At 31.6% G+C, this 13,439-nt stretch overlaps 2 protein-coding genes across 4 annotated transcripts; one reads left to right on the top strand and one right to left on the bottom strand.

Annotated features, from left to right (window-relative positions):
- Window positions 1-3: 3 nt before the first annotated feature.
- On the top strand, window positions 4-920 carry LOC129300510 (putative cyclic nucleotide-gated ion channel 7; the record flags this gene model as incomplete). Its single annotated transcript, XM_054939079.1, has 1 exon — window positions 4-920. A coding segment is annotated over one exon (585 nt), but the record flags the coding sequence as incomplete, so codon positions are not given.
- A 185-nt stretch (window positions 921-1,105) lies between these two features.
- LOC129300512 (protein LPA3-like) lies at window positions 1,106-5,916 on the bottom strand. Of its 3 annotated transcripts, XM_054939082.1 has the most exons (12): window positions 5,512-5,916; window positions 4,716-4,746; window positions 3,924-4,016; window positions 3,758-3,820; window positions 3,342-3,453; window positions 2,988-3,073; window positions 2,781-2,839; window positions 2,587-2,689; window positions 2,444-2,504; window positions 2,239-2,321; window positions 2,081-2,161; window positions 1,106-1,446 (listed from the first exon to the last, which is right to left on the bottom strand). In XM_054939082.1, exons 1-12 carry the CDS (start codon window positions 5,841-5,843, stop codon window positions 1,387-1,389), a joined length of 1,164 nt encoding a protein of 387 aa, XP_054795057.1. In that variant the 5' UTR covers window positions 5,844-5,916; the 3' UTR covers window positions 1,106-1,386. The 3 variants fall into 3 exon arrangements, 1 of the variants encoding a protein (XP_054795057.1); XR_008590785.1 differs by lacking the exon at window positions 1,106-1,446 and having other exon boundaries at window positions 2,084-2,161; window positions 2,239-2,367; XR_008590786.1 differs by lacking the exon at window positions 1,106-1,446 and having other exon boundaries at window positions 2,107-2,161; window positions 2,239-2,310.
- Window positions 5,917-13,439: the final 7,523 nt, after the last annotated feature.

The following is a 13,439-nucleotide window of genomic DNA, read 5'->3' as shown; positions in this document are numbered from 1 at the left end:
GAGTTCTTCATCATACGTGGTCGTTTAGAGAGTGTGACCACAGATGGTGGACGAAGTGGATTTTTCAACAGAGGTCTTCTCAAAGAAGGTGATTTTTGTGGAGAAGAGCTTCTGACATGGGCACTGGACCCGAAATCTGCAGCTAACTTGCCATCATCTACACGGACAGTGAAAGCTATCAATGAGGTGGAGGCATTTGCTTTGGAAGCAGAGATGTTGAAGTTTGTGGCTTCACAGTTCAGACGCCTCCATAGCAGACAAGTTCAGCAGACCTTCCGTTTCTACTCGCAGCAATGGAGAACATGGGCAGCAACTTTCATTCAGGCTGCGTGGCGCCGATATACCAAGAGGAAGATGATAGAGTCACAACTAATAGAGGAGGAGGAGGAGGAGGAGGAGGAGGAAGATTATGGTTCTGATGATGATGGAACAGCCTTGATTTCACGTACTGAAAGTTCATCAAGGACTGGACTTGGCTCAGCCATCTATGCTTCCCGCTTTGCTGCTAAAGCCCTTCATGGTCATAAGCTTCGTTCTCTCCGAAAGCCCCCAGAACCTGACTTCAGTGTTTATGATCATAGCGATTGATTCATTACCTGTTTAGCAGCTGAAATGTGAGGAGTAGTTCTTGTGTGTCTGTCCTCCTGTCTTAACCTGTTCACATGCACAGATGAGACGAGAGTTTTTAACTAATATAGCGAGAGGTAAGTATAACTTTCTTTGTTTGTGGCCTGTGGTGATTGGAGTTTTGATAAACCTACACCACTCTACTTTCTGTGAGCGATTCTTGTGTACTCTAACGCTTGGGAGCTGTTTAATTGTTCATAGTGTGCTCCACTTGCGAGTTGTGCATGCGATGTTCATTTTGATACGTTAAAGTATGAACTAACACAAAATAAAAAAAAATAAAAATAAAAAGCAGTTCCTTCTACACCTGTCCATGGTTACTTGTGCATATAACCTGATTGTACTACCCAAAAAAAAAAAAAAAAAGCTTCTAGCGTGTGTCATCGATTTATATTATGGATGTAAATATAAATAGTACAACTCATCCATCAAAAGATAAATGTGTCTAATTAGTAAGCAAGTACTGTTAAGGGGTGTAGAAGATAAAAATGCTCTTATAGCATTGCACTGGGGTTCGGGCTTTCATAATTGTGTCGCATTCGTATCTTACATAATTTGACATGATTTCCAGCAAATTGTTTCCAGGTTTTCTTGGTCACAATTGCTGTAGACAGAAGTTTCAAACAGCAAGAGGCAAACATATGTTACATCAAAGAATACACAAGATAAGAATTGTGCTTTAGGTGAATACATGATAGCATTCAAAATCAGGTTGAGCGGATCCAATAAGCTCCTGAACCTCTTTCAGTATTATGGTGCTCAACTCCGCCATGCAGAAGATACTTCCAACTCAGCATCCTCTTCCCACCATGTGCTTGACTGCAAAATCACACAATGCAGGAAGCATATATATAACTTATTCATAAGATCAGTCGGACCATAATAGCAAAAAATTGAGTCTACTCAATATTGAAAAAGAACCAAAATTTCCAGGAGACGCGTATCAACTCAATCCACTCATGCATATATACCAACAGAAGCAAGAACAGCAACATCAGAATATAAAGTTAAATCAAGGGGGAACTGCGCATAATACTTAGTTTTAATGCCCTATCATGTATAAATGTATTAAGAATAACAGTATATAAATCTTTTGGCACATAAAGTAATATTGCACTAAAACAGAAGAGCTTTGTCAGGAAAAAATAAATAAATAATATAATACTCAGACGGCAATCAACTTTGTGAAGGCAAAATGAACAAAAGTCACTGTATCTCATTGCAAACCCAAGAAAGAGACGGATCATATGCCAGCACGCTTGAAATCATTCCACACAATAAGCTAATTTAGGGCCGCCTTCTAGTTATAAGAAGAATGCCCAGGTAGGGCAATAGCAAGTGCATATTTTACCCAGAGAGGAAATCGAACATTAACATAAATAAACCTGACATAGAAATCTAGCTACAAGAATACATAAAATTCTAAAAAACAGATTCTTTATCAAGGGTAGACCTTGTAGCCTTTTCGAAGAAATTCTAGAGAGCTGCCCTCTTCTTCTTGAAGTCCCAGGACCCTCAACAATTCCTCTTTGGCCTAGATCAGACAGTAGATTAGCATGAAAGCATATAAAATTATAAATAAAGAAAATGAGCTAAAGTCTATGAGCTTACTTCACCAAGGGTGAATCGGGTTGCACTCTCAGCTACGCAAGCATAAGAACCATCTACTTGCTTAAGCATCACCTGCCAAGGACCTTAACATATCATAAAGTTCAGGTCCAATGACATTTTTTCCAATGTCTAAGAAAAAGGACAAATCATGAACAATAGGATTAAAGTCAATGCTTGATTTAAAAATTTAAAAAAAATTGCCTACCAGGATACTGGCGAAACAGTGCTCCACTGTAATTGACAATATAAGGAGCTACAGCAACTGTCTGAAGAATAGAATAAGTAAACAAGCGAAGCTCATTATTGCAAGATGAATCAATATCTAGAGAAGATTAAACGAAGAGGTACCTTTGAATACTCCCTGATTCGAATATAGAACACTGGAGTAAATTGACAAAGAAATCGGTAGTGCAAATCTTTAGGTGGAAAGCCCAGCAGGCCTAAGTCGGCACTGTGAAGTCAATAGCTATAGTCTGTCACTAATAAATGTCTTCCAGGGATACAGGCATAGATCAAAATCAAAAAATGAAATGAAAATATACCGCAGGGTTTCTAGCTCGAGATTAAATAGAAGTGTTGGAGTTGAAATAGCAAATTTTTCCTGCACAATCCAAGAAGTTACAGATTAATGGTTGATGATATGCATCATACTAAAGCAGCCTGCCACTGATATAGTATAGCCTGTCCAGTGATAGATAATTAAATTCATCAAGGACTGTACAAATGTTTCGCTTTCAAAGTTACCATACCAAATACTGCTCAACGTAAGCAAGATCTCTTGTACTGCAATTAATGAATATGTATAGTGTAGGGGGCTCACTAGACTTCCACCGACCTGCACATGTAAGAAACAAAAGTTACTAATTCTTTTAATCATGATCAGGTGATACAAACCAACAAGATGTCAAGAAGATATAACTTAAGAATAAGGTTACACTTGGCAGGAGTAAAATTGTAAGTTGCAGAAGAAAAACTTGACAAGGTTTCTTAAAAACAAGTCTAAATATATCCTCTTATTTTCATTCCTTCAATTGTACCTTCACATTTTAATTCCAACGAAGACACCCTACGATGGTCACAAATATTTTACCCTCAATACTTGCCTTCATTCTCATCTTCAAAATCAAAATCAAGGGTGTCTCTAACAGATCTGAAAAATGAAGTGATAGGCCCACCAGGGATGTCATCCAGAGAACCAATGGTGATGCCATCAATCTGAAGCATAAAAAAAATCAACCTTTAAAATAAGAAAGACTTTAATACAAGGGAGATACTTCTTGTTAATTGTTATTGTCGACTTGGAAGGATACTTTTAGAAAGGATTTTCCGAAGATGACATTTAATTGGGCCCATACATAATATCATGTTACATTGAATTCGACTCCATTCAGTTTTTCCATCTTAATAACATAACATAGCATTCAAAAAAAAAAAAAAAAGAAAAAGAAAAGAAGAAGAAAAGAATAGAAAGAAAGAAAGAAAGAAAAGAAAAGAAAATTAGTGAATGTGATTTTTTTACTGAATCTAGAGCTGTTTTGAACAACTCGGTGGCCCTGCGTTTTTCTGGCTTATCAGGAAATACCTACAATCAGAACAGAAATATAATTATATATTGTCCAAATAAGAATCAGTATTTATTAACAAGTACTTCTTGCTCGGGAAGTGAATGAAAAAATGGGTCTTACTATGCATGCCCTGGTCTCCTTCTTTTCCTGGAGCTTTCTCACTACAGCCAATGCAAGTTGAATGTTGGCGTCATTGAATTCATCTGAAGATCCCTTGAAATATTTAGGAATTTGAGAAAATTATGTGCAGCGTAATGAGGCAAACATGCCTACAAAAGTCTAGAGACTGTCAATAAAAACAAAAATGTCTCGAAGCATAAAATCAACATTTAGCCATACAAATTTATAGATAATTAAGCATAAAGAAAAGGAGGAAAATGTTGAAAAAATTTATACAAGAGGAATCACAATAGTTATTAAAAGAAAAGATGAAAAAGAAACAAGAGTAGATAAGGAGAAGTATAGACATCCACAATAACATGTAAGATATCATATACCACAAGTTTAAGCATGAAGAATAGAGTCACTCATCAGACAAGAATAGAAGGCACTTATGGCCATCATTCATGAATCCACTCAATCATTCGTTAAATATTGCACATTAGTTATTATGAATCTAATGGATACAGTAACATTGGACCCATCTTTTAATTGATTGTTATGGACAAATTATAAAATTGGATACCATCAACAAATGAACCTAAATCGATAGGATCATTTTAAAATATTTTTACTACATTCTGAGCATGTCAACTGGTGAAATTCGTCGCACTTACTAAAATCCACCTAATCTGTCCAATTGAAACCCTTACTAGATACTAAGATATAAAATAATATAAAGATTGACAGTTCATGAACAGACAAGAATTATTAATTTAATCACTAATGATTCATGAGAGAAAAGAATGGTACCTTGTAAGAAGAAATGTTGCTGGGCAAAGGCCTGAAGATATAAGCCCCAGGAGCAAAATCAGGTAAAGAAATGATAGCATATAAAAGCTATAACCAATAACGTCAAAACCTATGGTATGCCTTTTACATATATTCTTCCCTCTAAAAATTGATAATAACATTTAAAATCCGCAGAAATAAACCAAGCATTAGTAGTGCATTAACACATAACATTACAAACATTATAATTGCATAGTTCCCAACAAGTCATGAGCAGTATGAGCGTTACAAATATATTAGTTATTTGATTGTTTGAATTAGAGCATGTCATCATTAAGGAGAACAAATATTATTACTTATTATGATTTATATCGCTAAGGAGAACAAATGCAGACATTGATACCTACCACTGAGTTGTCAAATTTAGCACAAAAATCATGCAAAAACCACAAAAGATAATGCAAAAGAAAACATATAAGATTCACTCATTTTGGCTATATCTTCACTATCAACTCAGAATTACGTCACTTTTGAATGATAAAATGGCAGTTAATCTTCGTGTATGTTAAAAAGTTACTATACTACAAACTTAAAACTTTTCAAGTATCGGTATCCTCTCTCAGAACGCAAGGGATAATCTTTTCAAGTATGGGTATCCTCTCTCAGGACACAAGGGATAATCGAGCAATTGACTCTTCCACGACTAGACTAACTATAGAAACAATTTCCCAAATTCACGTTTTAGAAATATGGAGTTACTAGGCACCTAGTTAGAGCACATGCAAACTGAAATGCAAACAGAAAGGAAGGGCTTTACGGAAAATCAATCTCGAGGCGAAATTTTCCGTCTTCAAGAGCATAAGCGAGGGAATTCGCAGCATCAGTGACGAGAACTTCGTAGGATTTGGGTTTATAAACAGCTACACCGGCCTTGGGATCAAAGTTTGGCTTAGGAGAGGCTACTCCTTTCTCAACGCATCGGATTGTCGTATTGAGTGGAAATTTCGGGAAACGCTGAGGAGCAGATAGAGCAGAGTGAAGAAAGGCAAAAGAGAGGGAACAAGAAGAAGAAAAAAAAGAAGAAAGAAGAGGACGTTGAAGATCAAAAGAGCGGAGAAGGGTGAATTTGGAAGGTGAAGAGGAGGCCATGGACAAGGAGAGCAGTACGATTCGTGCGGTGGCAACACAAGGAAGAAGGATAAAGGATAGGATTAACGAACCCCGCGGGAAAGTACTATGATTATCAATATAAAAATACAAAATCTGCACTAACAAATGCCTTAACAGTGTTAACAGTTTCAAATTCCACTGAGAAAAACCAGGATAATTTCAATAAAGATTCTTGAACCATATTTATTTAAATTTAAAATTTTTAAATTTTTAAAATTTTACTATAATTCAAAGATATTAATTTGATATTAAATTTTTAAAAATTAAAATAAAATTACTTTTTATTTAAATTAATATTAGAACTTTTTCATTTCACTTGTTTATTTACTTATATATTGTTGTTAATTATCCTACTTTACTTCATTTTCCTAAAATAAAATCAAGTGAAAATCTAGCAATGAACAAGTAAAATAGGAAATGAATAATAGTTCGTGAGTAAATAAATAATATGCAATATAGAAACCAACAAATTATCTTAAATAATTTACACATCTAAAATGAAAACAAGTTAAGTAAGGTAATGAATAACATTTTGTAAGTAAATTAACAAGTGAAGTAAGACAATGAATAAATGAAGTAAGAAAGTTCTAATATTAATTTAAATGAGAGACAATTTTATCATTTCTTTCAGAAATTTAATATCAAATCAGTACTCCTAGACTCCAATAAAATTTTAAAAATTTAAAGGTTTTGAATTTAAATAAATATGGTCCAAGGATTTTTATTGAAATTCTCTCAACAGATTTTATTAATGAGTAATCTACAAATATTTTTGTAACAGTTTAAAGAGATATCATATCTTGGTAAGCTCTCCAAACTCAATTTGTCTAAATTCTTTATTTAGAAAAATAAAATTTTCAACCAACTAATTACAGCAGCCAAGGATGAATTCTTTAGGATGGAGTTAGGAGTTGAGGTGGAGGAAGAAAAACACATAAATATGTGAATCCTACTTGTTAATACATTGGACCTACATGATGCTCATGCTTGAGAGAATGCTCTTTCATTAGCATGTGATTGAATTCTTTTCAAGTCACTTATAATTTAAATATTCATGTGATTTAAAGTTGTTGTGCAATTCATAATAATGGAATGAGATTGTTTGTTATTGTTGTTCACCCAGAATTCAAATGGGGGGGGACAATGGAGAAAGTTTTATCAATCCTATCTAACTTGTGACATGTGAGGCTCATTAAAATTTTTCTCTTTTTCCACCTGGATTCTCCTCCACTTGGGGAGAATCTTCTCATGCTAGAGGGTATGATTTCTCTCCACTGAATCTGGAATTCAAGTGAAGAAAGAGAGGGAGAGAGAGGGAAAAAGATGGGTTTATGAACCCTACTTAACATACTGTGCAGAAAGTGAATAGTCAAACTCTTGTGATGAGAATGTGATCAATATAGAATTAGAGTTTGGGTTTAAAAAATTAGAGATTTTTAGTATAAACAAACTTTTAAACCTAACCCTATAAAAATGAACTTGAGCTCGGGCAGCCTATTTAGCTCCATTTTCATTTTACTTCAAAAAAATTGAATGTTTTTATTTTTAAATTAAATTTAGACTTTGAAATTTATTTTCATATTTTATAATTAGAATTTATATTTTAGGAAAAAATATAATATTATAATGTAAACATTTAATTTTTTAAAATTTACAAATAAAAAGTCAAGCTCACGAGCTTGGCCCCAAACTCAATCAATAAGGATCGAACTTGAAAAAATAATTGATTTTATGATAGTCAAGATTTAGAGTCTAAACCTACCCATTTACCAACTCTAGTTGGAATTATTTCTCTTTTTTGAACCAAGAAAATAAAGATGAGAGTTCATTTTTTAACCAATTTATATTGAAAAATATAAATCTAATTACAAAGGTTTTACTTTTTAATAAGTACACTTAAAGGATTAATAGAGAACTTGGTTTTACCATATATATATATATATATATACACATACTCCTATTCTTTACATTCAATACACACACAAAGCCTCCTATACATACAATAAAAAAAATTAAAATATGCTTGTACCAAAAACAATGCTTATAGTTATAAAACTAGAAATTATAAACAAACAAATACTATCGGGTCCTACATTTGTGAGATCCATATTTGCTTATATAAATAATTAAATATGGCTATTACAAGTTGGGGTAATAACAATTGTGGTTTAAAATTTTTTTGTATGTGCTAAAATATTGATAGAACAGTAAAACAAAGTAAAACTAGAAATAAAACTAATAGCTAATAATGATGAGTGAAGGGATGAGAAAGATAATATCAAAAATTTATATTGGTGCTGCCTAATCACTTGACCCATATTTAATTAGCATTTAAAATTGTCTAATATGATTTCTACTGTATTTTCCAAGATTCAATGGGTCTTTGGCATGCACCTTAGCAACATCTAACAAGCATCTTCAATAGGCTATAAATTCCTTATTTCTCACACCTACAACAATGTGTACTATAATCAATGTTTAAAAAATTAGATTCGACCATAGGTCAGTTCAACCAATTAAACTATTAGCCACCACCAGTCTTGTAATATACCAATATATATAATAGAGACCCATTTTCTTTATCCTTGTGAAATTACCTCTTTGCCCTTCAAAAAAAAAAAACAAAACAAAAACACCCACACTTATCAGCATATATCTTTCTTATTCCCTCTCCTTTTCTAGTTTGATCCGTCGAGAAAGAGAGAGAGAGAGCTGCAAGCCTTCATCGACATTTGTTTCCCATTCTTCCTTCTCTGCCACTATTCCTCACCGCCGGTGACAATGGGTACGCCAAAATCTTCCTCTCCCGTCATCCTTATCTAGTGTTTTTCCTTGGCTGTGTGTCGGCCTCTCTTCCTTCTTGGTTCATCATCACTGTCGTCATCATGGATGTGTGGGCTATGGTGCATCCGTTGCTGCCATGGAGGTTTGATTCTATGGTCTTCTCCATAGTCCTTCTGTTGATTAGCCGTCGGCATTCTCGTCCTCTTCCTTCTTTAGTTGCTCCAACGACGCACGGGATTTGTGTTCTTCCTCTTTGGCCAAGTCGTATCTTGGTGGTGCACAACTTATTCTTCCTCTATCCCTATCTCGGTCTGGTATGAGTATTCTTTCCTCTTTGACTATCGATCATTTGCGTATGTGAGGGTTATGTTTAGGTTGCTATGAAATTTGAATATTCCCCTCTATTTTTGTTTGATTTATGATTTATAAGGTAGTTGCTATTTAATCCAGTTGGAATTTGAAGATTAAGGTGTATTTTGATATGTAGTTTTATTTGAGTATTTATGATCATTATAAGTGGGAAAATATGGACATAGAATTGATTTTTCTGAACTGAAATTGACTCTTGATGAGAATTTGTTTTGCAAAGTATAATATTGCGTTGGTAACTGTCATGGAAGGAGATTTAAGGAGCAAAGAGTTTAATTGATTTATTTGAAAATTTATGTTTATTAGATGTTTGTAAAATGATCTGAAAGAGAATTATATTCTAATAATTCAAATTATTGAGTTAAAATGATATGAGAAATTTATATACTTAAATGATGATAAAAGATGAACTCTGACTTGTTCAAGTTAATTATGGTTATATTACATAGTAGAAGGGTTTATTTAATTTAAAGGAAATATGTTAAAATTCCATTATATTTGAAAGGATCATTAGAAGAAGAAGAAACTTAATTAAAGCTGTGGGAAGGAAATTTTAGAACTAGGTGATACATTAGATAAGTAAATGACGTTTCCCAATAATTATAATTAGAAGTGGTGATCTTTCTCTTACTTTATTTTGTTTATTCTAAATAAATTTTTTTATTATACCTTTATGATTAAGTTGATTTAAAGTATACAAACACCTTGTCTATTATTTAAATTTATTTATGCAATTATTCACATGGCATTTTATTTCCCCAAAAAAGTATTATACATGCATGCGTTGGATAAATTATTGATAAAAAGATTATTTATACTTTACAAATTAAAAGATAATTTGAACTATAAGGATTTTTAGACTCCATATATGTCAAAAGTTTTATGAGACTGAATACAGAATGCTAGTTGCTAACAATAGTTTTATTAACCCTTGACATATCATGGCACACCTAGCTAGTAAGATACATTAGAGGTGCTAGCCCTATGTGTTAGCTAACACACGTGGAAGGGAGGATAAAATTTCATGGATATAATCCACATATATTATTCATCAATTTTATGCTTGCGCCTGTCTTTTGTGACTTCTAGTTATGCCAAATATTATTTATCCTCATGGATTGTATTTTCACATTTCTTATTTGTTCTGTTTAGGTCCTAACAGAAAATAAGTTTTTCAACTTATAATTTTTGTTCTTAAGAATTATATTTTTATTATGTATTTTACATAAAAGACATATTCCTAATTCGTTCTCTATCTTCTCTTGTCTATGTTTGTTACTCAATTATCAAAGATAAATTATGCTATTATTTTCTAATACCATCTGTAATTAAATTAGTCTTTTGTTTCCTAATGTATATGTTTATAATTATCATATTATCATTATCATTATCATTATTATTATTATTATTATTATTATTATTTGGGGATCTTATTTACTAGAAGAATTTTGGTATTTAGATAGTAGAAGTGAACTTGCTCTTCAGTAGACCTATGGGACTTCTTGAGACAAGAAGCATTTTGTTGCTCCAATTATGTTCTAGATTAATGTAAATATTTAAGCATTTTGTTTGTTATAAAGTCATTCCACGAATCATATAGGCATGATTCTTAGTTAAATCATTTTGCTTCGTATATGTATATACTGTATCGGAGTAGAATTTTGAATGCTGTTTGGATGTTCTCTTTGACAGGTTATAGAGATTTCAGGAAGTCTAATTTATAACAGAGACTTACAAAATTTCTACATCAAACTTAAATGGTTTTGTTCCTATTAATAATGGCTTAATATAAAATGGCGATTGCATGATAAAACTATAATTAATGTGTTAAATGTGTTAAAGTTTTAAATTTATAGAATATGAGTTTTTTTTGGTATCCCAACCGATCACATTTTAAAAGTCTAGGGTATGACAAGTCTAATCTAGTTAAACCCAAAGTACCAAACTAAAACAAACCAATCAAAGACTAGATAAATTGGCAAAATCAAACTGATTCCAATCTTAAACTAGTTAAAATATGTTGTTAACTTTATTTTTCAATTATTTTCATAAATTTTTATTAATCATGTATATCTTGTTATTAATATCCGAATAATCACTTATAAAATTAAAACATAACTTGTTCATACATAAAAAAATATTAATATTTAAATAAGAGGAGTCAGACTACTCAACCTTATGGTTGTGACTTGTGAATTAAACCCAACAGCAAAAAGTCCAATTTTTTATGGCAAGTCAAATTTTAAAAATTAACAACTTTTTTGGTTATGTATGAACAAGTTATATTTAAATATTTATAAATAATTGTTTGAATATTAATAACAAAACATCTAGAATATATGATAAAAGATGAAAATACTTGGACATCAAAGTTATAATATATATAAATTTTTGTATTATATATATATATATATATATATTAAAGAGCTTGTTCGCTCATTTGTCACTTTTATTTTGAGGAACCAATGGTTAAAGGCTTAAATCCTTACATTTAACCACGTTCCAAAGGATAAGTTAAAAAAAAAAAAACAGAGAGAGGGGGGCGAGTTATGTTGGATTGAAGGACCTTGGGCCTTAGTAGTGCATTTTCAAAATGTTTTGGGTCTTAACAGCAATTAAGTTTATTTTGAGGGCCCTAAATGAAACTTTTCTAAAGAACTTCCTAATGTTAAGAAAAAGTGTGATAGTTAAATGCAAGAAACTTTGAAGTCAATTATCAAGGACTCGAAAACCACTTTCTTGAGGCCTAACTTTGGTCTCTCAATATCCAATATTCATATTAACTTTAGCTTACATACGCACAGGAATCAAAGTTATACATCAAATTTGAAATGTTTAGTAATAAATCTATCCTATAACCTTTTGCAAAGGCTGTATAGCTTGACATATATGATATAGGTAAATATCTATATATGTAACTTGTGGGGAATGCAAATCTAAGTGGATGATATGGTTTACATATAAGAGACTCAAACCTTTTTAAATAAGGTTGAGGACTTAGATTTTGTGAATGAAAACCAAAAAATATATATACACACACTAAAAAGGCTGCCACCAACCTTCTATAGATTAAAAGTTGACAATATTTCAATATGAACCACTAATTAAATGGTTATAGATGTGTTGTTGTTAGACTTGTATTATAGGTTGTAGACTGAAAGTCAAATCATTCCTTCTGCTAATTCCCATAGCAACCTTGTTCAGTATTCTGGCTTTGGAATTGATATCTCCCCAAATTTGACATAATGACTTTAGTACACTTCAATGTATATAGATGTGCCTATTGGATTTTTTATGGATTGAAATTTTGGGAGGGGGGGTCATTCTAAAAATATCTCATACAAGAAATCTAAATAAAAAAGTGTCATGAAATCATAAAATTATCTTGAAGTCACATGACCTATATCAAATTTATCAATTTATTATATTGAAATTGTCAATTGATGTTGGATATTAGTTGTTATAATGGAATTATGCTCAATTAACAACTAAATAATTTTGGCCAAAAAAAATGTAACAACTAAATAATACTACCTCCATCCCAAATTATAAGACAATATTAGAAGTATTTTGTTGTCCCAAAGTATAAAATAATTTGACAAAAGTAATATTTTATTAATTATTTTTTTTAATCTTACCCTTCAAATGAAAAGAAAATTAAAATAATCATAAATTAAAGTTATATTAAATGAAAGGGTATTTTTAAACATTTATATTTTTGTTTTAATCATTATTGAGCTTTTCTGATATATGCATAATCTTATTTCAAATTGTTTTATTATTTGGAATGGAGAGAGTAATAATTAACAATTATCCAATAATATAATTGACAACTTCAAAAACAAATATAGGATATATAATTAAAATTAATTTTATGATTTCATAGGAGTGTTTATTTTTTTTGTGTGAAACTTTATAGTGATTTCTCAAAATGTTATCTACTTACCATTGATTTATGCACACACTATCTTCCCTACACTTTTCATCCCCTTCACTCGTACCATAGTCTTGAATCATCAAATATATGATCTAATCACTTATATAATTGGTAACAATATTTTTATAAAATACTAAAATATACAAAACCTCCGAAACTTTAATCAACTATTAGCTTTTGTATTTTGTAAATATTAAGTTAATCTAATGCACTATTAGCATTTTTTAGGGAACATTTACAAATAACACTCTCTCACCCACTCATATTACACACTCCTTTTCTATAGAAAGGAAACAGATCCATTCATCACATCCCATTTTACAAGCTAATGGAGCTAAAATTTAAACTGGTCAACGATTGGATCATTCAGTCCGGCTTTTTATTCACTGCTTTTAATATATCATTGCCTTCAAATTTAATAAAATTCAAAATGAAGAACCTTATTTAAGTCTCAAATCACTTTAATTATGCAAAGGACCATATTT

Source organism: Prosopis cineraria, unplaced genomic scaffold (assembly GCF_029017545.1).
Source record: "Prosopis cineraria cultivar Desert tree isolate PC_DT_omini unplaced genomic scaffold, ASM2901754v1 PC1626, whole genome shotgun sequence".
Classification (NCBI taxonomy): Eukaryota; Viridiplantae; Streptophyta; class Magnoliopsida; order Fabales; family Fabaceae; genus Prosopis; species Prosopis cineraria.
The sequence above is the reverse complement of the archived record's forward strand: the minus strand, read 5'-3'. Positions and strand labels throughout refer to the sequence as shown.